The 26,312-nt window shown below is 43.9% G+C and overlaps 2 protein-coding genes and 1 long non-coding RNA gene across 9 annotated transcripts in view; 1 reads left to right on the forward strand and 2 right to left on the reverse strand.

The window, feature by feature from the left end:
* Nucleotides 1-2,057, forward strand: part of LOC125403496 (antiviral innate immune response effector IFIT1-like) — a 70,055-nt gene extending 67,998 nt beyond the window's left edge. For all 4 annotated transcript variants that reach the window (XM_087907965.1, XM_087907966.1, XM_087907968.1 and 1 more), the window contains one exon: nt 48-2,057. In XM_087907965.1, the coding sequence (XP_087764091.1) occupies nt 48-1,434 (1,387 nt within the window). In that variant the 3' untranslated portion in view covers nt 1,435-2,057. The remainder of the gene's footprint in view (nt 1-47) is intronic.
* Nucleotides 1-26,312, reverse strand: part of LOC148121332 (uncharacterized) — a 138,275-nt gene that overhangs the window by 95,541 nt on the left and 16,422 nt on the right. The gene's annotated exons all lie outside the window — the stretch shown is intronic.
* Nucleotides 1,678-25,290, reverse strand: LOC148121337 (antiviral innate immune response effector IFIT1-like). 4 transcript variants are annotated; one of them, XM_087907969.1, is made up of 3 exons: nt 24,478-24,581; nt 18,879-19,013; nt 13,744-15,743 (listed from the first exon to the last, which is right to left on the reverse strand). In XM_087907969.1, the coding sequence occupies exons 1-3, from the start codon at nt 24,480-24,482 to the stop codon at nt 14,357-14,359; spliced, it is 1,527 nt and encodes a 508-aa protein (XP_087764095.1). In that variant the 5' UTR covers nt 24,483-24,581; the 3' UTR covers nt 13,744-14,356. The 4 variants fall into 4 exon arrangements, 2 of the variants coding, with proteins under 2 accessions (XP_087764095.1, XP_087764096.1); XR_015738358.1 differs by lacking the exons at nt 13,744-15,743; nt 18,879-19,013; nt 24,478-24,581 and adding exons at nt 1,678-1,804; nt 9,466-10,636; XR_015738359.1 differs by lacking the exons at nt 13,744-15,743; nt 18,879-19,013 and adding an exon at nt 1,683-1,804 and having other exon boundaries at nt 24,478-25,290.

Consider the following 26,312-nt stretch of genomic DNA (forward strand, 5'->3'; position numbering starts at 1 on the left):
TTCTGGCCAGGATGCAGATGAAAAATCTTCCTGCTTCCTTCTCACAGAGAGAATGCTGGTGCTGATCAGGTCAAGGAGAATCTGCTTCAACTGAAATGTCACTTCACATGGAACTTGCTGTTTGAAGACATTGACATGCCTGATTTGGAAATGAGAATCTCAGAGCAGGTCGAGTTCCTATACATCATGAGCCCAGTGGGGATGCACAACCTCCTGGCCTACGTAAGACACCTGAAAGGTCAGCATGAGGAAGCCCTGCAGAGCCTGAAAGAAGCAGAAGCCTTGGCCCAGAGAGAGCAGTTGGGCAAGAGAAGCGTGGTGACCTGGGGCAACTGTGCCTGGGTGCATTACCACATGGGCACCTTGGCAGAAGCCCAGACCTACCTGGACAAGGTGGAGAATACTTGCAAGGAATTTGCAAGTCCCTTCCGCTACAGGATGGAGTGTGCTGAGATGCACTGTGAGGAAGCCTGGGCCTTGCTAAAGTGTGGAGGACGGAATTATAGACGAGCCATGGCCTGCTTTGCAAAAGCTCTGGAAATTGAGCCTGAAAACCCTGAATACAACACTGGCTATGCCATCGCTGCCTATCGCCAGGATTTCCATGACAGTACTATTTCTCTGGAACCCCTGAGGAAGGCTGTCATGTTAAATCCAACATATCCATACACTAAAGTTTATCTTGCCGTGAAACTTCAGGATGTAGGAGAAACAGAAGAAGCAGAAAGACACATTGAAGAAGCCCTCAGCAGCACATCCTGTCAAACCTATGTCTTTCGTTATGCAGCCAAGTTTTACCGCAATAAAGGCTGCATAGACAAAGCTCTCCAACTCCTACACAAGGCCTTGCAGACATCACCTGACTCTGGCTACCTGCATTACGAAATAGGACTCTGTTACAGGGACCAAATGATCCAACTGAAGACACTCAGAAACACACTGTCTAGAAGGCAGGGCAGCAAGCAGGAAATGGCAAAACGGGCCATCTGTCAATTTCAGAAGACTGTGGAACTGAGGCCCACGTTAGATGCAGCTTACGTTTGCATGGCTGAAGTGTACGCAGAAATTCACCAATATAAAGAAGCTGAGGCAAATTTTCAGATGGTTCTGAACATGCAGAACCTTATAGGTCACAGAAAACAAGACATTCACCTACGCTATGGCCGTTTCCAGCAATTTCATCAAAATTCAGAGGACAAGGCCATCACCCACTACTTAAAAGGTATAAAAATAGAAGAAATGTCCTATGCCTGGAGGAAAATACTCATAGTTTTGGAGAAAGTGGCTAACAAAAGGATTAAAAATAAAGTTCAACTTGTGGAGAGCACCAGCCTCCTTGGGTTAGTCCACAAGCTGAAAGGGAACATGCCCGAGGCCCTGATGTACTACGAGAAGGCTCTGAGGCTCACTGGGGAGATGAACCCTGAGTTCTGAATGCAGCTCACGTCTGCAAAGATAATGTACTCATCACTGAGATTCCATCTCTCCTAACTGTCTGCTTTCCCCAGAACTGCAATCTTGCTGGAATCCAAGTACCTAAATGCATTGGGTCCTGCCACCTCTTTCCCACTTTCTCATTGCCCTGTCTAGAAGGAACTTCTGTCCCCACTACACCTGCTCACTTAATGGCCAGGACTGACTCCTGCTGTTCTCGACACTTCGAGCCCTGTCACTCACCTTTCTCCTTATGTCTGTGCTGTGAGAAAGAAAATCTTCACCCTCTGCCTGCCAGTGTCCTGGACAAAGAAGTCTTCTCCAATCAGGATTCAATTTTGATCATCAGAATCTCTTACAATAGCACAACCTCAGAACAAAAGAGAAGAGCAAGAAAGAGAGTTTGAGAGTGGGAGAGGTCTCACAGTCCTGGACACCCATTCACAGCTAATGAGAGACTTAAGTGTGGGAACAGTAATGCATGGAAAGCTTGCTGGGACCTTACAGACTGAAGATGACATAAAAGTTTGCCTGATTTTTTCTCTCCAATTGATAGTGTGTTGTGTGTGATGCTTTTCCCTCCACTAAAATAAATTAATTAAAATTCACTGGAATCACAAGCACTTTCAGTACAATTTGTTGATAGTACTCCAAAGGTTCATCATTCACGGTACTCAGCAGGGCATGGGGTAGCAGAACCAACTCCCAGGAGTCTAGTGGGCAAGCCGGAGAGAAAGCTGTGCACATGAAAGCAGCACGTGGGATGTGAAACATGAAGAAGGTTATTTCATTCTACACAACACGTGTTAGTAAACATGCCTGATGCTACCAGGTACCTGAGCGCTGCTATTTCTCAGTAGGGAAGAAGATGCTTGGGATGGGCATAGAGTTCATTTGCCTGACCCTTGGGAAAGTACTAATAATACTTTCTACAGATTTATCCATGTTAAGCCAATAACATGTTTATTATATTCAAGCAATGGGAAACTGTAGTGTCAGCTCTCAGGATTCATACAGATGCTCCCTGGTAGCCCTCATCAATGGAGAAGAGTACCTGAGATGGGAGAAGAAAGGGTATGGGAGAAAGAAAGATTGGGAAGCAGTAGGAAGACATGCAGTTTGATTGATAAGCTAGGATCTGGATATTTGGCAGACTCTTCTCTTCCAGGAAACCATTTCCACCTTTGCCTGAGGGGAGACATATTTACAAGATATATCAGGGGATGATACGTGTGTCAGATACTAGATGCTTCAGCTATCTGGAGTGATCCTTTTATCACTAAGCCCTGTCTCCTTTACTTCAGTCCATGAGAGTTATAGGTCAAAACTAGAGAACTGAAATGCTTCAGGTTCTTGCATTGATTAAAGTGCCTTGAATTCCTAGATCCCAGACTCCCAGGCCCAGGATGCACCTTTGCGCTCTATGTCTGCTGACCTCATGGCCAATGCTCAGGAGCTCTTCTCTGCCCTCTGTTCCTCCCCTCTTGCTGCTGTCTAACTGTCCTGTCAGCTCCTTCGGGTTTAATTTGCTCTCCCCTCATAGTGTTGTCTCTCTTTCATTGTCCTGACTCTTCTCATGGACACAACTGCATGGATGAAACTTCAACAAGCTGTGTCCTGCCCTGCACAGTATGCAAGGGACAGTCATGGGTGATGCAGTGTGCATGTGCACAAGCGCACACACAAGCACACACACTAAATAAGTATTTAAATTAGTAATAAGTAAAACCACTGTGCTTTATGGTTTGAGCATCAGGATCTAGCTAATAACATCACTATTGTTTACTGAATATGGATTATGTATACTTCGTGACCTGTTCTGTTCTCAGTGTTCTTTGATGAACTGTAGTTGAAAAGAGGAGTGAGATTGTCCCCCACAAGAAAGAGCCATAGATGAGTAGGAAGCCAGGAGGGGACTGCTGGTACTGATGCTGTAGTTCCCATCAGCCCTAGAATGATGCTGAGGAATCAAGCCAGCAGTCAAAAGGCCTAACCAAGTCATGGGCAAGAGCTGCAAGTCTGGTCCAGGTCTAGATGGATGATCAGGGGAAAGGGTCTTCAGTAGAGCAGACTGCATCAAGGGAGGGGACTAAGGTTGGTCAAATTGTCCCTTGACACAAACCACAGATATCACGTGATAGGTTAGTATGGGGCTGTGACATCCCAGTGTCTGTAACTGTCACTCTGTGGATGATATCCAAGGGTGGAAGCAACACCCCTTCTTTGTCAGGGTCCGATGCCCCGACATTAACTATTTTTCTCTTGGACCTGCAGGGAGGCACAGGAATAATTGAGACACAGTTCACACAGCAATATGGGAAGAGAGTCTCAGGCTTTATTCAAGTCCTGAAGAATACTACTGTGTACTAACCAAACACCTTTTATCCCCCAAGGTAAACTAAAGTGGAAGTTCATTAACATTCTGTTTCCTGGGTAGCAGAACTGCAGTCATGTCCACAGCTTGGTCACTAGGTTGGAATTAACACCTCTTTTCAGCAGATCTATATAATTACAAAAGAAATGGAGCTTTTGTTAGGGCAGTGACAGCCTGTCTGGAAGGGTGCCTGATGCATCCTAACCATGGCCTGAGATCTTGGCTGTCACATCATGTACAAATATGGGCCTACACTTCTTCAATCTGTTTTGTAAGGTAAGTCCTTGGGCCTGGTTTCCTTAAATGCCCCTTAATTCACAACATTTTTAATACTTATGATAATCTTTTTTTCCTACATACCATCTTTAATTGATTATCTGGGAGCTTTACATCGTGCACACTGATCTTGATAGTTCTTTCATGTCCACTCCCCCTTGTAAACTTACTCATAAAAGAAGTAAAACAAACAAACAAGAAAAACACAAATTTCACTTTGTGTTATCTATATAGTATTTGGAGCCTCGTCAAATTCTTAGTGTCCGTCCCCTGAAATACAACTGAGTCCTTCCTCTCCCACACATTCACCAGAAGCTCAGAAGCAATGAATTGTGGAGAGGTAGTCTTCAGCTCTTTCACAAGTTTTCTTATATTTATTTATTTAGTCACTGCTTCGTTCATTTTGGTTTTTTGAGACTGAATGTGTAGCTCTGACTGTTCTGGAACTCACTCTGTAGATCAGGTTGGTCTTGAACTCAGATATCCACCAGTCTCTGCCTGTGGAGTTCTGGTTTTAAAGGTGGGAAAAAAGAGTTGATATAGGATAGCTGACATTACACATGATTGATATCACACGTTGTCACACTTTTTAAGAGTTTTCTTTGGTGGCTCTCTGTCTAGACTGTTATGTGTTTTAGGGGAAGACAGTTTGGGAGGTCCAATGTCTGTCACAAAAGCCTTCCCATGTCTTACCTTCTCAACCCTACCTCTGCAGCCATCGATATCACTTTCACCTCAACTCGAAGGGTCGAGAACAGCAGGCGTTAGTTCTGACCATTAAGGGAAATAACTGTGATGATTTCCACATGGTATGTCAGACCTTACAGAGAGATGCGTGAGATTGTGGTCCCAGACACAGCAGCATCAGTGACCATGAACGGAGCCTCTTCAGTAGAAACACTGACAGCCTTTCCTTCCCTTGGCTTCAAGCAATGGTCAGAGGATGCTCAAAATGTCCCTGATGTACCAATCGGCAGAAGAGACAGGGCTCTTTGTTCATGCCGTATAAAGGGTTATGAGCCTCATGGTCCAGTGATCTTGGGGCTTATCCCTCACCTCACTCGTCCATTCTAATTTTCAGAGCACTGTTTCATTTTAAAATATTTCTATTTCTGTTTCTAATCATGAGCCACTGGCAGAGTTGAATTGATGTTGGACACAATTATTTGGATATTTGAGAAGTGCCTCTGGGAATGGTTGGCAGTTGTTCCTGTACTCAGGTCTTTACCGATAACATTCAGTAAACCAGGTTAGAAAGAGATAAAAGCAGAATTTTTTTTGTATCTCTGTGTCTGTCTGTCTGTCAGTCTCTCTGTTCCTCTCTCTCTCACTCTGTTTCTCTCTTTTTGCTCTCTCTCTGTTTAGCAGCACAAAGTCCTTGTCCCCTCAGGTGAGCACGAAGGAAACCATCAATGATAGACATGTAGGATTGTTTCTTCACTAGGACAAATGGACAGCTTGTTTCTCCACCCTGAAGGCTGGAAGTAGAGATCATTAATAGCCTGGGGATTGTGCTCTCTGTAGAGCCAGGGCATACAATGCTCCCACAGCAGGACCAGAGATGGCCAATAGTTGGTGACCTTTGTTTTATTTGTATGGGCCATGCTCCCACATCAGGGAGGGAGGTAGCTAATGCTCAAAAATAACCTCTATGCTACCTGTATGACTAACACCTCACAAGATCCTTCCCTGGACCAACAAGGCAACAAGTAAAAGCTACCTCTTCTTATTAGAAGTACTTGGAGTTGAGATCCAGTGCAATTGTGCCTCCTTGTGGACAGGCACTTGTATTACATCAAAGAACTTTTTTTTTTTTTTTTCAAATTCACCTGGGATTAATTTAACATTCTCACAACACTGCTTGGGGGTCAGACTCTAGTGAAGAGTTCAAGAATAAGAATATAAAATTGTAGATTCCAGAAATATAAATGTAGAAATAAAAATATTTTAATGTTGTAAGTCTAGGAAAATGAGAACAGACTGTCAGCAGCTCTCTCAGCAGCTTTAGAATGAATTATTAAAAATGGGTTATTTTGTTTTACAACCCATAGCTCTATTTACAAGGCCAAAGCATCTCTCTGCAAACTGAGAGCTACCCTACGGGTATCAACTGAGTCAGTTTTTAGGAAATAGATATATGACCTCTGAGTTAAGCCTTGTCCTTGCTATGTGAAACTGGCAGCATCAAAGGGGAGATCACAGGGCTTCAGTAAACAGCACCTGAAAATCCCAAGGAAGACAATATAGAAAGTATAAACACTGGCTAAATAAAAACCCCTGTTAATGGAGATTGTAAAATAAGGTAATCTGTATCTAAGTTTTACTGTATGAGGTCCTTCTGTCTATGTGTTGCTTTCTTTGGTTAATGAATAAAGAAAGTGCCTTGGCCTTTGATAGGGCAGAACTTAGGTAGGCAGGGAAAACAGAACTCAATGCTAGGAGGAAGAAAGCAGAGTTAGGGAGCAGCCATGGAGCCGCCAGAGTCAGACATGCTGACTCATTCCTGGTAAACCACTGCCACGAGGCAATATACAGATTAATAGAAATGGGTTAAACCAAGATGTGAGAGTTAGCCAATAAGAAGCTAGAGCAAATGGGCCAAGCAATGTTTTAATTAATACAATTTCTATGTGATTATTCAGGGGCTAAGCTAACTGGGACAAACAAGCAACCTCTCCCTAAAATAATTGGCAGCCCAATGTGGCCTCTAAATCTACATAAAACCTGAGAGGGCTTGAAAAAGGAATTCTAGAATATATATATATATATATATATATATATATATATATATATATATAAAGTTTAACACACCTTTTTGCAGTTTGCTGGTGGTGTTTCATAGCTGCTTTGAGGGAGATTTTACTGACTCAGCAATCACAGCAGGAAAAAAACCGGCCTTTTACCTCAGCCTAAAAGAATCCACCTCTGGCTGTGGTCTCAGCTAGCTGATAAGCTTTTCAAGCCCCATGGAGATTTTTTATTTTATTTTTTACTGGATTCCTGTTTTTGGAATAAAGGTTCTTTCTGGTTTATTAGACTTTGGTTGTCTATCCCCACCTTTGCATGACCCCAAAGGACCCAACATCTAGAAGTGTGAACAACACTAGCTGACGAAGGTGTATTCAACCACATTCTTTCTTGCCTTGTGTAGACCATTATTCTGCTGGCCCTGGCCTTTGCAGAGAGCTCAGCATTTCTTCTTCTCTGATACTTTTTGTCTCTGTCTATCAAAGCACTAAATGCATGTTTACTTCTTCTTTTTCTGGGTAGGTAGAAACGATGGGCATTTTTCTACATGAAGATTAATTATGGTCCAGGGACATCAGATTCAACCCTGCTGTTCTTTGATATCCTTGCCTATGGCAACCCATAGTTGAAATTAGAGGTGGTGCCCATACATTATGGGAAATAAAGACATTGACTTGGTAGCTCAGAACACTCTGAAATCTGGACGCCTGCCATCCATGGAGATCTGCCTTGAATGGGAGGCTCACCAGGATCCTTTTGAGGAGCTGTGTCCTAAGGGGGAGATATGTGCACTTTTGCATAAGCACTTGCAGCAGGAAAGCTGAGCAGCACGGAGGCATTCGCCATTTGTGTGGGCAACTGGGACAGAGAGCAACCTGGATCCCATTGCCTACGTGCACTTGGAGATCTCAGCATCCAGCCTCCCCTGTGCACTTGTAGATCTCAGCACCCAGCCTCCCCTGTGCACTTGGAGGTATCCAGCCTTTCGCACACTGCAAGCACTCATTTACAAACTACAGTCCTAGCCACCTGCTAGAGTCATGGGAACTCTGGACCCAGGCACAGCTTAGTCACTGGCCCTATGACCATGATTGTCACCTGACAGCCCTTAGTGTCTCCAGCCCTCTTGTTTATTTTATTCCACAATTTTATACCTCTGTGTTTTCTGTATTTTGTCTCATCATACAACCGAAGCTCACAGCCTCTTCTATACTAACGTTCTATAGATGCTTCTATGTGCAAGAACAGAAAATAGTTGCCTATGGAAGAGATGATCACTGTAGCCCTAGATTTAAGAGAAAACAACTCTACTGACTGACATTTTCAACCCAAAAGGCAATATCAAACATAAAAGCAAGAGACATTTACATAAAAAACTACATGGAGCCAGTTAGTGGTATGCACACCTTTAATCCCAACACTCAGAAGCAAGGCAGGCAGAGCTCTGTGATTTCACGATGAGACTGGTCTACAAGAGCTAGATCCAGGATAGGCTCCAAAACTACAGAGAAACCCTGACTTGAAAAACAAAACCAAATATATCCAAAAAATAAAAAAATAAAAAAGATTCCACGGTGCCTAGTACTTCTTTATATTTTATATAAGTATATGATTGTGAATATACATACATACATGCATAAATTGCTGGGGGAATTTAGTTTCTTGTGGGGAAAGATTTAAATATTTCACATCAAATATGATAGAATTTGCACATTTTGTCTCTTACTAAGGGACAGAAAAAATGTGTCCTGTCTTGTGTTAACCCAGCCAGGGATGGGCTAAAAGCAGGTGAGCCAGTAACCTTGAACAGCATCTCAATAGATCCTCTCAGTGTCTCTAGGGTCCATCCCAAGGGCAATGAATATGTGGGGATAGAAGATGGGAAGGAAGACACTCTAAGCAGCTCCTCTCTTTTAGGATTCTAAGTTCATAGAGTCGTTACTTTGTATTGTAGGAGGCTGTGTGTTTGTCCCAACTGCCCAGAACCAAAAAGACCACACAGTCACTGTATTAATTAAATCACTGCTTGGCTCCTTACCTCTAACTTCTTACTGGCCAACTCTTACATCTTAATTTAACCCATTTCTAGTAATCTGCGTATCATCATGTGGCTGTGGCTTACTGACAAGATTCTGACCAAAGTCTGTCTCTGGTGGAGTTACATGAGTTCTCTCTGACTCTGCATTCTTTCTCCTAGCATTAAGTTTGGTTTTCCCCACCTAGCTCTGATCTACCCTATCACAGGCCCCAAACAGATTTAACCAATGGTATTCACAGCATATGGAAGGGAATCCCACATCATTATTCTACTCCTGAAGTTCTCATTGGTAATTGTTTCTCTTTATGGGATGAGCATGCTAATGTATCACCCAGGGATTTGAACTACATGTCTGAGACAGCCTTAAAAACTCTAGCAAGTATTCTTTCACTCATCCAGCCCCAGGCCCACATTATAACCATTGAACAAATTCTCTGGGCCGTCAGTACAATTAGCATCCTTGTTCCCTTTTCAGTAGTAAAAAGAGAGCCCATAAGACATAACAAAAGAATGTAAGCAGACTTAGTGAGACCTGGCCACACACAAATGTCTGTGTCCTGGGTTCACTCAAACTGCAGAGCAGAGGAATCCTTACCCCATGGTGGCTGTGAAGGTGGCTGAAGTTCTCTGGGTTTTCACCAGGAAAGGACTCTTCAGGATCCTTCCTTGATGCTCTGCTCTCTTCTGGACTTTCACACCAAATGGACTTCTCATATATAAGCTGGAAACAGTGCTACAAAATGAGGTGTGGTGTGGCACACACCAGTAGGAAAATGAAACTGGAAACTGAAACAAAGCCTTCAGGTTTCTTGTCAGCGAAACTGTGGACAACCAGGTATTGGCCTTCTTGCTCTCTCCTCTGAACTGATGGGGAGAAGGCTCTGGAATAGACAGACATGTCAATTCCACTGTCTGTCCAGAGAGAGAGATCCCTGCACCAGGAGATGCTGTTCCAAAGGGGTTGATGGAGGCGATGGGAACATAAAGGACCAGACTGGCATCTTCATCAAAAGAACTGAAGTTCTGCACTGTCTCCTTGGAAGTGAGACTATAGTCATGTTGATTTGACGGGTTGGTAAAAGGGAAGTTTAGGGATAGCAGAGTCCATCTGCAAGTTGGTTCCTCTACAGTCCGGAAGTGGTCCAAACCACTTGATTTGCTGCGTGGCTTTCCTTATCAACTTCTGCAGATGCCATCCATGCATGTCCACCTCCCTCTGCACAACTTCTCAGTGTACCTGAGGCTTTAGTAGTTAGATCCTAGGTCTGGGACGAATAACAAAACTCTTTAATATAAGCAGAAGGGTTAGTAGAAAAGGAACCTAGCCTCTTTTCTATCTGAGAGAAATCTGGAAGAGAAAAGGGAACATGAGCTTTTATAATGCCATTGATTCTTGCCACCTCCCGGAGAGGGCAGAAGAGGGCAGAGCTATGTTGGTATCCGTTATGGGAGGAGACTGGGGAGGATTGGGAGGTGCTAGCCCTGTGTGCAGAGGGGGTTTATTGGTGGGCAGTTGGGGTAGGAGAGTGAGGGTGAGAAGGAGAAGAAGGTGGGTAAGGTGGAAGTTGACCTTGAACTTCCAGATTGGCAAGGAAAGAGGTAGACAGGAAAGGAGAGAAATGTAAAAAATGTTGCTTCATAGGAGGGTCCAGCTGGAATTATTGGGATCCCGATTCCCAGATGATTGGACATTTGGAGGCGTTGTGGCCTTAGCTACCAAGACCAGTGCCGCGAGACACTGTCTACTAAGGGAAAGGAAAAACACACAGCTGAAAAACCATGGACATGTGTAAGCTCTGCCCTTTTGTCCTTAAGGCAACAAAAATCTTCTATGTTCCAGAGGACAATAAGATCAAGGCTTCCTTCTGGTATTCCATTGTCAACATAGTATTGAGGCCAAATCTTAGTGCATAGAGAAATTAGCCATTCGGAACAGACTGTATCGGACAGCCCCAATTTATAAAGATTTTGTAAGAGGCATCCCAGAAGTGACAGAGGATCTGGCTTTGAACTGCAAGTGCCCATTTTAAAGTCTGTGCCCAACTGTGTAGCCTAAGTATTACAGTGCGTCCACTAAAATAGCTCTTCGGTCTAACTAGGTCGGGGAAATTGAATGCTAGGTGTCCCTAAAGCAAACAACGTCCATCTCAGCTAGACCTGGTCTTGCCGGTCTAGCTGCTGAGGTCAGAACTCTTGGTGTGGGCCGGCAGCTTCCACAAAGAGTCCGATAATCGATGAAAGTAAGTAAAAATGGGTCCCCCCCAAAGCCCTATAGCATCGACAAAAAAAAAAAAGGGACTCACCAAGAAAGAACAACTTTGTAGCCTGGGAGCCAATTTCAGAGTGGCATGGAGAGCTCAGATTGTGGACTAGGGGGCTTTTGATATGTGGCCTATGGCCACGCAGAAAGGCTACCCTACCCGGTGGGACCTCCAAGATGTTAGGAATTTTGCTAACACGAGTTCTCTGCTGACCAAAAAAAAACCAACAAAACAAAAACAAAAAACAAAAACAAACAAAAAAATCCAATCAAGCCAAATTACAAGTCAAATTTACAAATATCCAAATTTAATGGGACTCCTGTTCTCTTGGGTGGCCGCGAGGGGGAGCTGGGATACCAGGAACATATTTACCGGCTGCGGGGTGGGGGTGGGGGGTTGGGGGGAGGAGTGGAGGAAAGAGAACACGAGGGAACTTTCTGGGGAAGCAGTTTAAATCGACTGGGGCAGTGGTCAAAATTTTGGCAGGCTGTCATGACCCTGATCCAGGGAATGGTCAGGGCTTGACAGACAAAGAGACAGGGGCCTCCAAAAATGGAGACCAAAGAATGGGGCTTACAGTCACAAACACTTTAGCCTCTGGATAGAGCCAGAAAATACACCAACTGTGCTCAGCACTCATCCAGCCCAGACTGACAAATGGTTTACACTTGGGAGAGGAAAGGAGGCTTCCCTACAAGATCATTGTGGAGAAGTCTGTGCCAAACCCCAGTCAGGGCCTATGTCCATGTCCCAGGCCCTGCTGCAGCAGCGATCTGTGTTGCTAAGGGCTGAGTTATAACCAAAGGCCATGTGGATGTCTGGGGTCTGTGCTGTCACCTTGGTAAACTAAAAGGTGTTTGGTTAGACAGAGTGGTTATCTTCAGGATTTGAATAAAGCCTGAGACTCCCTTCCCATATTGCTGTGTGAACTGTGTCTCAATTATTCCTGTGCCTCCCTGCAGGTCCAAGAAAAAAATAGTTAATGTCGGGGCATCGGACCCTGACAAAGAAGGGGTGTTGCTTCCATCCTTGGATATTATCCATAGAGTGACAGTTAGCAGACACTGGATGTCACAGCCCCATACTAACCTATCATCTGATACCTGTGGTTTGTGTCAAGGGACAAATTGACCAACCTTAGTCCCCTCCCTTGATGCAGTCTGCTCTACTGAAGACCCTTTCCCCTGATCACCCATCTAGACCTGGACCTGACTTGCAGCTCTTGCCCATGACTTGGTTAGGCCTTTTGACTGCTGGCCTGATTCCTCAGCATCTTTCTTGGTCTGACGCTGACTACAGCATCAGTACCAGCAGCCCCCTCCTGGCTTCCTACTCATCTATGGCTCTTTCTTGTGGGGGATCATCTCACTCCTCTTTTCAACTACAGTTCATCAAAGATCACTGAGAACAGAACCGGTCACGAAGTACACATAATCCATATTCAGTAAACAATAGTGACGTTATTAGCTACAGCCTGATGCTCAAACCATAAAGCACAGTGGTTTTACTTATTACTAATTTAAATACTTATTTAGTGTGTGTGCTTGTGTGTGTGCTTGTGCACATGCACACTGCATCACCCATGACTGTCCCTTGCATAGCTGTGTAGGGCAGGACACAGCTTGCTGAAGTTTCATCCATGCAGTTGTGTCCATGAGAAGAGTCAGGACAATGAAAGAAAGACAACACTATGAGGGGAGAGCAAATTAAACCCGAAGGAGCTGACAGGACAGTTAGACAGCAGCAAGAGGGGAGGAACAGAGGGCAGAGAAGAGCTCCTGAGCATTGGCAGTGAGGTCAGCAGACATAGAGCACAAAGGTGCATCCTGGGCCTGGGAGTCTGGGATCTAGGAACTCAAGGCACTTTAATCAATGCAAGAACCTGAAGCATTTCAGTTCTCTAGTTTTGACCTATAACTCTCATGGACTGAAGTAAAGGAGACAGGGATTACTGATAAAAGGAACACGCCAGATAGCTGAAGCATCCAGTATCTGACACACGTATCATCCCCTGAAATATCTTGTAAATATGTCTCCCCTCAGGCAAAGGTGGAAATGGTTTCCTGGAAGAGAAGAGTCTGCCAAATATCCAGATCCTAGCTTGTCAATCAAACTGCATGTCTTCTTGCTGCTTCCCAATCTTTCCTTCTCCCGTTCCCCTTTCTTCTCCTATCTCAGTTACCCTTCTCCATTGATGAGGGCTACCAGGGAGCATCTGTATGAATCCTGAGAGCTGACACTATAGTTTCCATTGCTTGAATTTAAGAAACATGTTATTGGCTTAACATGGATAAATCTGTAGAAAGTATCAGTTGTACTTTCCCAAGGGTCAGGCAAATGAACTCTATGCCCATCCCAAGCATCTTCTTCCCTACTGAGAAACAGCAGCGCTCAGGTACCTGGGTAGCATCAGGCATGCTTGCTAACACGTGTTGTGTAGAATGAAATAACCTTCTTCATGTTTCACATCCCACGTGCTGCTTTCATGTGCACAGCTTTCTCTCCGGCTTGCCCACTAGACTCCTGGGAGTTGGTTCTGCTACCCCATGCCCTGCTGAGTACCATGAAAGACGAACCTTTGGAGTACTATCAACAAATTGTACTGAAAGTGCTTGTGATTTCAGTGAATTTTAATGAATTTATTTTAGTGGAGGGAAAAGCATCACATACAACACACTATCAATTGGAGAAAAAAAATCAGGCAAACTTCTTATGTCTTCTTCAGTCTGTAAGGTCCCAGCAAGCTTTCCATGCATTACTGTTCCCACACTTAAGTCTCTCATTAGCTGTGAATGGGTGTCCTGGACTGTGAGACCTCTCCCGCTTTCAAACTCTCCTTCTTGCTCATGTCTTTTGTTCTGAGGTTGTGCTATTGTAAGAGATTCTGATCACCTAAAATGAATTCTAATTGGAGAAGACTTCTTTGTCCCGGACACTGGCAGGCAGGGAATGAAGACTTTCTTTCTCACAGCACAGACAAAAGGAAAAAGGTGAGTGACAGGGCTCGAAGGGTCGAGAACAGCAGGCGTTAGTTCTGACTATTAAGTGAGCAGGTATAGTGGGGACGGAAATTCCTTCTAGACAGGACAATGAGAAAGTGGGAAAGAGGTGGCAGGACCCAATGCATTTAGGTACTTGGATTCCAGCAAGTATGCAGCTGTGGGGAAAGCAGGAGGGATGGAATCTCAGTGACGAGTACATTATCTTTGCAGAGGTGAGCTGCATTCAGAACTCAGGGTTCATCTCCCCAGTGAGCCTCAGAGCCTTCTCGTAGTACATCAGGGCCTCGTGCATGTTTCCTTTCAGCTTGTGGACTAACCCAAGGAGGCTGGTGCTCTCCACAGGTCGAACATTCTGCTGAACCCGTCTGTCAGCCACTCTCTCCAAAGCTATGAGTAGTTTCCTCCGGGCATACGACGTTTCTTCTATTTTTAGACCTTTTAAGTAGTGAGTGATCGCCATGTCTTCTGAATTTTGATGAAATTGCTGGAAACAGCCATAGCGTAGATGAATGTCTTGTTTTCTGTGACCTATAAGGTTCTGCATGTTCAGAACCATCTGAAAATTTGCCTCAGCTTCTTTATATTGGTGAATTTCTGCGTACACTTCAGCCATGCAAACGTAAGCTACATCAAACGTGGGCCTCAGTTCCACAGTCTTCTGAAATTGACAGATGGCCCGTTGTGCCATTTCCTGCATGCTGCCCTGTCTTCTAGACAGTGTGTTTCTGGGTGTCTTCAGTTGGATCATTTGGTCCCTGTAACAGAGTCCTATTTGGTAATGCAGATAGCCAGAGTCAGGTGATGTCTGCAAGGCCTTGTGTAGGAGTTGGAGAGCTTTGTCTGTGCAGCGCTTCCTTCGGTAATACTTGGCTGCATAACGAAAGACATAGGTTTGACAGGATGTGCTGCTGAGGGCTTCTTCAATGTGTCTTTCTGCTTCATCTGTTTCTCCTATATCCTGAAATTTCAGGGCAAGGTAAACTTTAATATATGGATCTGCTGGATTTAACCTGACAGCCTTCTTCAGGGGTTCCAGAGAAATATTATTGTCATCGAAGTCTTCACGATAGGTGGCGACAGCATAGCCAGTGTTGTATTCGGGGTTTTCAGGCTCAGATTCCAGAGCTTTTGCAAAGCAGACCATGGCTCGTCTATAATTCTGTCCTCCACACTTTAGCAAGGCCCAGCCTTCCTCACAGTGCATCTCGGCACACTCCATCCTGTAGCGGAAGGGACTTGCAAATTCCTTGCAAGTATTCTCCACCTTGTCCAGGTATGTCTGGGCTTCTGCCAAGGTGCCCATGTGGTAATGCACCCAGGCACAGTTGCCCCAGGTCACCACGCTTCTCTTGCCCAACTGCTCTCTCTGGGCCAAGGCTTCTGCTTCTTTCAGGCTCTGCAGGGCTTCCTCATTCTGACCTTTCTTGTGTCTCACGTAGGCCTGGAGGTTGTGCATCCCCACTGGGCTCATGATGTATAGGAACTCGACCTGCTCTGAGATTCTCATTTCCAAATCAGGTATGTCAGTGTCTTCAAACAGCAAGTTCCACGTGAAGTGACATTTCAGTTGAAGCAGATTCTCCTTGACCAGATCAGCATGATCATTCTCTCTGCAAGAAGGAAGCAGGATGGTTTGTTATGTGAGACCTGGTCAGAATCTGACACCATGCAAAACACACTTTACAACATTCTTGCTTATTTCCTGAAAAATCTAACATTTTGCTCATTTCGAATTTCTTGATATCTGTTTTCTACATAGATCCCTCAGGTCCACTTACTATAACTGCCAGAGTCTCTTTGCACATGCATGTCCATGTACATGTTCTTACAATCTTAGCTTTGGAGTTCATCCATTTATTCCAGACTGGCCACGGTAACAGAGATACAGGCCCACCTGCATTCTTGTCAGACTCTTGCCCTGAGATGTGGAACTCGATAAAACTATTCCCCCTTCCCCACTGTTTGTGAGGACAATATGTACAAGTGTCTACCACCTGAGCTGACCTAAATAGGAACTATTTGTCATTGCAAGTCCTTCCCTTTGCATCTCAGACACAAACAGCTGGTGTCTTATCAGAAGGAGGCTGACTCAGAACAAATGGACATGCTCTCTGCCTTGGGACACTAGCCATACGATTTTTTCTGAATCTTTTTACTTTGGGCAACATACGTGGGGGGGGGTGACTCAATAATGGTGTAGGTGGTCCTTCTATATATGTGTTGCTTTCATTAGTTATTAAAGAAACTGCCTTTGTCTAGTTGATAGGTCAGAACTCAGGTAGATGTGAAAGACAGAACAGAATGCTGCGAAGAAGAACAGAGTCAGGTAGACACCATTAATCTCCAGTCTGAGAAGGATGTAGGTTAGAATCTTGCCAGTAAGCCACAGTCACATGGTGAAACAATGATGTAATAGAAATGGGTTAATTAAGATGTGAGAGTTGGCCAAGATGAGGCTAAATATAATGGGCCAGGCAGTATTTTAAATAATACAATTTCTGTGTGGTTATTTCAGGTATAAGCTAACTGGGTGGTGGGATGCTGCCTGCTCCTCCTACTCAGGTGGGACGACAAGCCCCTCCCCCCACTACAGAGTGGCACCTAAGATGTCCTCTCCTATGGTTACAAAGAATCCTTGCGTTCTAAACATGCATCTACACTTCATGTGCTTTCTTGTTTCGCTATGGAACAGGACAGTCACTTCCCTAGAGTGTTTCACCCATGCCTCAGTATCACACTGTACTGTACCCATCTGTGTAATGGGAATGACATTAGTGTTTCCTGTTTCTGGTCTTTGGGGAGATTAGTGAGGCTAAACACATGGATATGTTATAAACTCCACAGGAGTTTCCTGGTTTTCAATCAGTGTTGAGAGCAAGAGATAGATTTGAGTCACTCGGGTTTTGTAGGCACCCACAGCAGCAGCTCTGAGTCGGTCCATGGCTAGATGACAATAGGCCCTTGGTCCTGTTGGTAGCTGTCCCCCAGAGGCCAGAGATGCATAGTGCTCAAATCAGCTGTCTTTGGCTTTGATCTGATCAGATGTCAAGACTAGCAGTAGGAGGTGCAATACCCTGTTAGGTCTTTCCAATAAAGGAACCCTCTAGCTTGGAACCCTTAAGTGTCGACAAATGGAACATCACAGCCATTTAGAAACCTCGTGAATCAAACAGTTGGCCCTACCAAACCACCCATCCCCTGTGCCTCTATCCTGAAAATGTTATGATCAAAATCCTGATGACTCTGGATAACCTCCCACTTCTGGGTTCAACATCTACTGTAGGAACTTCTTCTTCTTTCTTTCAGTTAAGTTCCCATAAGACGTCTTCTTTCTGAAAACCTCAGCTAAGGTCCATGAACACCAGTTTTAAATACTGCAAGACCAGAACACAGCACCGTCACCTCAAAGGAAGCTTTGTGTTACAGACCAAACTGCTAGAAAATCTCCAAGATGGCCCTGTAATAAAAATTATTTTTGAAAACAAAGAATTGAAATCACTATAAAGCTAAAATAATCAAGACATTATGGTGCTAACATGAATATCCCTATAAGAGAAAAAGGCATATAAACCATGGGGGATGGCGTTACAGAAAGACCAGAGACAGAACACTGAGTGCATGGTTGAGCCCTCTGCAAACAGGCAGAGAAAAATTACTGGGCAGAATTACTTGCCAACATAACTTTTGGGGATTTATATTTTTAAAAAATATTTTTTACATACCAATCTCAGTTCCCCCTCCCTCCTTCATCCTGCTCCCTACCACCCTTCTTTTCACCCTCCATCCACTCCTCAGACAGGGTAAGGTCTTCCTTGGGGACTCAACAAAGTATGGCATACCAAGTTGAGGCAGGATCAAGACCATTTCCTCTGTATCACGGTTGAATAAGGTAGTCCACCACAGGAAATGGGCTCAAAAAAGTCAGTTCATGCACCTGGCTTAGGTCCTGATTCCACTGCCAGGAAACCCCACAATAGATCAAGGTACATGACTGTCACCCCACATTCAGAGAATCTATTTCAACACAATGCAGGTTCCCCAACTATCCGTCCATAGTCTGTGAGCTCCAACTTGCTCAGGTCAGCTGTCTCTGTGGGTTTTCCCACCATTCTCTTCTCCCCTACCCTTGTTCATATGATCCCTCCTCCCTCTCTTCAAGTGAATGCCAGGAGCTCAGCCAAGTGCTTGGATGTGGGTCACTGCGTCTGCTTCCATCAGTTACTAGATGTAGTTTTGTGATGACAAGTAGGGTAGTCACTAATTGTTCAGCACTAAAAAGCAATGGCATCTTAAAATTTGGAGGAAAAAGGATGGAACTAGAAAATTATCCTGACTGAGAAAGACAAACACAGTATGTACTCACTCATAGTCCATATCATATGTAAAGCAAAGAATAACCAGGCTGCAATTCTCAAACCCAGAGAAGCTAGGTCAAAAGGGGGACTCTAAGAGACACACTCATCAGGGTCCCAGGAAGGGAAAATAATTAAAAGCTTCTGGATAAACTGCACCAGAATCGAGTCAGGGATGGGACAGAGCGGGAGAGCAATGTAAGAGGTACCTTGATAGAGGGGGCAAATATGGGGTTGGGGAGAATCCTGATGCTGGAGAAATTGTCAGGAATCCACAAGGATGATCCTAGCTATGAGTCCCAGCAGTAGTGGAGAGGGAATCTGAATGGGCCTTCCCTTTCCTAAGACATTAATTGCCATGACAACAAATAGCCTGTCTGTACGGCACCTCACCTGATAGGTGTTTCTTCCTGACATGCAGAGGACCGCATTTCTGCTCGATCCTCATGTAGTCTTTCCTGTCTGTGCAATGAACTCTGACAACTCTTTTCTGTTTTCTTCCTCTTCTTGTAGGAAAACCTCCCGGTCCTGTAACAGAAGAGCCCACCCTTGCATCTTCAGCTAACTTTAATCACCTTCCTCTACCTTTATCCATAGATAAGTACTATTTTTGAGGTTGATTTGGACAGGAACACAGTTTGGACATTAGTATAGCCAAATGATTTTGACTTCTTGATTTAGCATCTCTATGTTGTTGATTTGAAGAAAGAGCTTCTTTTGGGCAGATTTTAAGTCTCTCATACAACTGAATGTAAAAATAGATTAGGAAGAATATACAACTATAGTTTAGTCACCATTTAGGATGGAAAAAGCACCCACGAGAAAATGTTGCAAGAAAGGTTTAAATCATGGCATTTGTCTAGAGTCCAGGGGTGGGTGCAGAGCCCAAGGTGTATTCCTCAGTTTTCTCCCTGTGTTTCCACCTTCCTATAGTCTGTGGTCTGTGGTCTGTCTGTCATATGTGTTTGAGCTGTCTGTCCCTGTTATCTGTGTGATTGTGTAAAAAAACCATATGTGTTCAGGCACCATTATTAACTTGGTTTCAAGTCTGGCAAACGTTCAGTCTCTTTGAAGGTTAGAGATACTTTCAGAAAAAAAAGATTTTAGCCTTGTCTGAAGGCATTCTAGCAGGGTTATAAAAAAAAAGGGAGATAGAAAAAAGGAAAAGAAAACAGCACTTTCCCAGCAAATGTAGAGGGTTAGAAGTGACCATCCGGAAGCAACTACTCTGAGACAGGGGTTTTTGGTTTAGAGAAGCACACATCTCAGTAAGGGACCAGATGGATAGATGCCCCTCCGAATCTTACAGTCTTTCATTAGTTTTGAATGCCATTTCTATACATAAGACCAGAGATAAAATTCACCTCTAAAATTTTTGAAAATTTCATTGGCTTGAATGATCAAAGATGAGCTGAACAAAGATGATAGCAATGGACAGGAAACATATAGATCAGATATGAAGAGTCAGTGAAGCCTCAATGATACACAAAGCACAATGAACAACCAGTACAGTGGGGACTGGAGAGCTGGTATCCACAGGCTAGGTTGTTCAACCCTGATATTATACATAACAAGAAACATTATAAGTGCTGGACAGGGGCACACACATATATGTTTATATACACACATACAAAAACATTGAATGAACTAATGAGGCAATGAATTTGGAGGAGAGCAGGGAGGGTGAATGTGAGGGCCTGAAAGACGAAAGGAAAAGAAAGGGAGAAATGTCATTCGAGTCTAACCTCAAAAATAATCAAAAACCATGTGGAAGAATACATTAAAGTAAATTAAGGAAAAGTAAAAACCTATTTTTAAAGCAGACATATCAATCAGGAAATAACTTTCTTTTAGGGGCTTCTTCTAAGCCTTGTTCTCTCCATGCTCCTGATTTTCCCATGGCATTTAAATTGTGTTTGTGGAGGGGGTGCAAATGCCAAGGCCCACCTATGAAGGCCGGTGGGCAGCATTAGGCGCTGGTCTTCACCTGCTTGTTTTGTGAGGAAAGACAGTGGTCTGCAGCTCCTCTCAGTAACAGCACTGAGACTGCCGTTCCCATGCTTGCTTGGCAAGCCCTTTACCCCCTGAGCCATCTCTGCAGCAGCAATCTCAGTCTCCGAGGGAAACAACTGTGAGGCTTCCTTCTCCTGTCACGTGGTATGTCAGACCTTACAGACAGTTGCGTGAGATTGGTCCTCAGAGACAGCGGCATCAGTGATCATGAAAATAAAGCCTATTGAGTAGAAACACTGACAGCCCTTTCTCCCCTAGGCTCCATGTCATGGACAGAGGATGCTCAAAATGGCCTTGATGTACCAACCAGCAGAGGAGCCACGGTTATTTGTTCATGCCGTATCTCCATAGCCCAGTGATTTTTAGGCTTATCCCTCATCTCATTCGTCCATTCTGATTTCGAGAGCACTGTTTCAAAATAAAATATTTCTATGTCTGTTTCTAATCATGAACCCCTGGCAGAGTTCGATTGATGTTGGATACAATTATTTGGATATTTGAATAGTGTCTCTGGGAATGATTGGTCATTGTTCCTATACTCAGGTCTTTAACTATAACATTTGATAAGCGAAGCTAGAAAGAGATAAAAGCTTAAGAAGTTTTTTTTGTTGTATCCTTGTCTCTCTGTCTGTCTGTCAGTCTCTCTCTCACACTCTGTTTCTCTCTTCTTGCTCTGTCTTTGTCTGTTCAGCAGCACAAAGTCCTTGCCCGCACAAATAAGCATGAAGTAAACCAACAATGATAGACATGTAGGATAGTTTCTTCAATAGGAGAAATGGATAGCTTGTTTCTCTACCCTGAAGGCTGGGAATAGAGATCATTAATAGCCTGGTGATTATGCTCTCTGTAGAGCCAGACATACAATGCTCCCACAGCAGGACCAGAGATGGCCAATAGCTAGGTGACCTTTGCTTTATCTGTATGGCCAAAGTCTCCCCAAGCTCCCAAATGTAGAAGGGAGTTGGTTAATTTCCCAAATGTCCTCTACAATATCTGTATGAAAGACACCACACAAGATCCTTCCCTGGGTCTTTAAGGCAATACATAAAAGCTACCTCTACAACCCATCTTATTAGAAGTACTTGGAGTTGAGATCCAGTGCAATTTTGCCTCCTAGTGGACAGAGCATTGTATTACACCAAAGAACTTAGTTTTTTTTCAAATTCAACTGGGCTTAATTTAATATTCTCACAACAAACTGCTGGGGGTCAGACTCTAGTGAAGAGTTCAAGAATAAGAATATAAAAATGTAGATTCCAGAAATATAAATGTAGAAATGAAAAATTTAATGTTGTAAGTCTAGGAGAATGGGAACAGACTGTCAGCAGCTCTCTCAGCAGCCTGAGGATGAACTATTAACAAGGGGTTATTTTGCTTTACAACCCATAGCTCTATTTACAAGGCCATAGCATCTCTCTGCAAACTGAGAGCTACCCTACGGATATCAGCTGGGCCAGCTTTTAGGAAACAGATATATGACCTCTGGATTACGCACTATCCCTGCTATATGAAACTGGCAGCATCAAAGGGGAGAGCACAGGGCTTCAGTAAACACTGCCTGGAAGTACCAAGGAAGACAATAGATTAATTACAAACACTGGTTTAACAAAAATCTCTGTTAATGTAGATTGTAAAATAAGGCAATCTGTATCTGAGTTTTACCTTGAGATTTCAAAAATTCCTTTGTTCAGATCTAATGCTCAGTGTCCCTACTATAAAAAGGTGGGTTCAGAAACCAACCTTTTACCACAGCCTAACAAAATTCATCTCTGGCTGTGGTCTCAGCTAGTTAATAAGCGTTTTATGCTCCATAGAAATTTTAAATTTTTTTTACAGGATTCTTGTTTCTGGGATAAAGTTTGCTTCTAGTTTATTAGACTTTGGTGGTCTGTCCCCATATTTGCATGACCCCCCCTGGACCCATTATCTATGAGTGTGAACAACACTGGCTGGCTAAGGTGTGTTAAACCACATTTCCTTCATGCCTTGTGCAGACCATTGGTCTGCTGGCCATGGCCTTTGCAGAGAGCCCAGCATTTCTTCTTCTCTGAGTCTCTGTCTCTGAAAGCACTAAATGCATGTTTACTCCTTCTTTTCCCGGGCACTTAGAAACCATGGGTATTTTTCTATAGGAACATTAATCATGGTCCAGGGACATCAGATTCAATCCTGCTTTTCTTTGATTTCCCTGCCTACAACAACCCACAGTTGGAATTACAGATGGTGTCCATACATTAGGGGAAATAAAGACATTAGCATGGTAGCTAAGAACACTCTGAAAACTGAACACCATCTGTCCATGGAGATCTGCCTTGACTGGGAGGCTCACAAGGATCCTTTTGGGGAGCTGTGCCCCAATGGAGAGATACGTGCACTTGTGCATAAGAACTTGCATCAGGAAAGCTGAGCAGCACAGAGGCAGCCATCATTTGTGTGGGCAACAGGGACAGAGAGCAACCTGGATCCCATTGCACATGCACTTGGAGATCTCAGCATCCAGCCTCCCCTGTGCACTTGGAGATCTCAGCATCCAGCCTCCCCTGTGCACTTGGAGATCTCAGCATCCAGCCTCCCCTGTGCACTTGGAGATCTCAGCACCCAGCCTCCCCTGTGCACTTGTAGATCTCAGCATCCAGCCTCCCTTGTGCACTTGGAGGTCTCCAGTCTTTCGCACACTGCAGGCACTCATTTGCAAACCACAGTCCTAGCCACCTGCTAGAGTCATGGGAACTCTGGACCCAGGCACAGCTTACTCATTGGCCCTATGACCATGACTGTCACCTGACCGCCCTTAGTGTCTCCTGCTCTCTTGTTTATTTCATTTCTCAATTTTATACCTCTGTGGTTTTTGTAATCTCTCTCATCATACAACAGAAGCTCTCAGCCTCCTCCATACTCACGTACTATACATGGTTTTATGTGCAAGAACATAAAATAGTTGCCTATGAAAGAGATGATTTACATTGTAGCCCTAGATTCGACAGAAAACAACTCTACTGACTGACACTTTAAACCCAGAAGGCAATTTCAAACATAAAAGTCAGAGACATTTACATAAAAAGACTTCAAATGGAGCTGGAGCCCAGTGGTGGCATCTCACTCCTTTAATCCCAGCCCTTGGGAGGCACAGGTAGGGGGATCTCTGTGAGTTCACGATGAGCCTGATCTACAAGAGCTAGTTCCAGAACAGGCACTAAAGCTACAGAGAAACCCCGCCTCAAAAACAAAAAACAAACAAAAAACAAAGGGACTCCAGGTGCCTAGCATTTCTTTATGATATCTATATATATCATCTATATGAATGTTAATAAGCATATGTATATGTTTATATACATACATGCATGCATATTTTCCTGGGCATATTTAGTTTCTATAGGGGAAATATTTAAATATCTCTCATCAAAGGTATTAGAATTTCCACATTTTGTCTGTTACTGAGGGACAGAAAAAAAATGTGCTCTCTCTTAATTTAACCCAGCCAGGGGTGGGCAGAAAGCTCTTGGACCAGTAACCTTGAGCAGCATCTCAAAACATCCTCTGGGGGTCTCTTGGGTTCACTTCAATGGGAGTGAATGTGTGTAGTCAGGATATGGCAAGGAGAGCACTCTCAGCAGCTGCTCTCGTTTAGGGCTCTAATTACATAGAGTGGTACCTTATTCCACTCCTGAAGCTCTCGTTGGTCATCATCTCTCCGTATGTGATGAGCATGCTAGTGTATCTCCCAAGGATTTTGAACTACATGTGTGAGACAGCCTTAAAAACTGCAGCAAGCATCTGTTCACCCATGCAGCCCCATGCAAATATACAATCATTGAACAAATTTCCTGCACCCTCAGTACAATTAGCCTCCTTATTCCTTTCTGAGTAGTAGAAAGAGAAGCCACAAGAGAGAACGAAGGAATGTAAGCAGACTTAGTGAGACCTGGCCACAAGCAAATGTCCTGAGTTCACTCAAACTGCAGAGCAAGGAAATCCTTACCCCATGGTGGCTCTGAAGTTCTCTGGACTTTCACCAGGACAGGGCTCCTCAGGATCCTTTCTTGATGCTCTGCTCTCTTCTGAACTTTTGCAACAACTGTACTCTCAGAACTGGGAAACAGCTCTATAAAGGGAGGTGTGGTGCTGCATACAACAGTAGGAAACTGAAACTGGAAAGTGAAACTAAAGCCTTCAGGTTTCTCGTCAGCGAAACTGTGGACAACCAGGGATTGGCCTTCTTGCTCTCTCCTCTGAACTGATGGGGAGAAGGCTCCAGAATAGACAGACATGTCAATTCCACTGTCTGTCCAGAGAGAGACATCCCTGCACCAAGAGATGCTGTTCCAAAGGGGTTGATGGAGGCGATGGGAACATAAAGGACCAGACTGGCATCTTCCCAATACAATTGTTTCTCAATCAAAAGAACTGAAGTTCTGCACTGTCTCCCTGGAAGTGAGCCCATAGTCATGTGGATTTGATGGGAAGGAAAAAGGGAAGTTTAGGGATAGCAGAGTCCATCTACAGGTCGCTTCCCCTGCAGTCTGGAAGTGGTTCATACCACTTGCTTTGCTGTCTGGCTTTCTGTATGATCTTCTGGAGGTGCCATCATTTATGTCCACATCCCTCTGCAGAACTTCTCAGTTCACCTTAGACTTTAGGAGTTAACCCTTTGTTAACCAGGTCAGTATTCCAGAGCCTCGAGCCATGAAGTCTTGCTTTGTGTTTATTGTTCTGAGATGTTTGTTTGTAAAGTCACAGCCCCATAAACAAAAATAATCATTTTGTAGAGTGCTGTATTCACATCCTTGATGCTATCCTGTCCTAAAGGATAAGAAGAGCAGTCTTGGAAAGTGCAGAAGGTGGAGCTCAGACTGGTTCAGGTCTAGGTCAAGTATGTTAGTTTAGTATCTTGGTTTCCTTGGTTAATCTGTTTTCTCAGCCCTGCTGAGGTCTACTTCCTTAGCCCGGCCATGGAACCCTGTCTCCTCAAATACAGCTCATTGGTCCAGCGTTGGCATTTGCCACATCTTCTTCGTAGTTCAAAATATTGAGACCTTCTAATTTTGCCATCCCTCAGAAGATATTATTTCTAGGAATTCCTTGCCTACAATCCCTTCTCAGATGACTTGTTCTACCGCAATTAAAACACTTGGCCTTTTGATGTCTCATACCATTGGAAATTGCTTCTCCTACCCAAGCCTCAGTATGATCATCAAATGTCTCAACATTTATTGTATGCAGGATCCATTCATCCATTGGTACTAATCTGACCTTTAAAGGCCCAAATACCTTTCTGCCTGCTAAGTTGATGTTTTCAAAAGCCAGAGATTCCATAAGTACTCATCTAGCCTCTGGGTCTGTTACTCCTATTTGTATAGCCTTAGTTAATCTTTGTAAAAGTCACTAAAGGATTCTCTCTGACTTTGTTTAACCCTAATATATGATTCAATTCTTTTTCCTATTCTTGAATCCTGTCCTAAACAATTAAGGTTGCTGCATGGCATAGGTACAAGGTGTTTTCATTGTATAGAACCTGATCTCATGGCCATGACTAATAGCCCTCACCAAAAATTTGATCTTGGGAAGCCTCAAATTCTTTTGCTTTTCCTTGTTGTTCTAAAATTTTTTGCCCCTTCTCACTAGTAGCTGGTCCTAGGTTTTATAAGAAGCTGGGTTGAGCAATAATGGGAAGCAAGTCAATAAATAACTGCCTCCATGGCTTCTACATCAGCTCCTTCTCTGGGAATCTGTCCTATTTGAGCTCCTGTCCTAACTTCTTTCAATGGTAAACAGCAATGCTGAAGTGTAAGCCAAATAAACTCTTTCCTCCCCAAC

The sequence above is a fragment of the Myodes glareolus genome, chromosome 7, assembly GCF_982192425.1.
Source record: "Myodes glareolus chromosome 7, mMyoGla1.1, whole genome shotgun sequence".
NCBI lineage: Eukaryota > Metazoa > Chordata > Mammalia > Rodentia > Cricetidae > Myodes > Myodes glareolus.

Coding starts and splice junctions, on each gene's coding strand:
- LOC148121337 (XM_087907969.1), bottom strand. Junction 15,744..18,878: donor CAGGAAGAAACACCTATCAG/GTGAGGTGCCGT, acceptor TCCTTCTTGCAG/AGAGAATGATCATGCTGATC.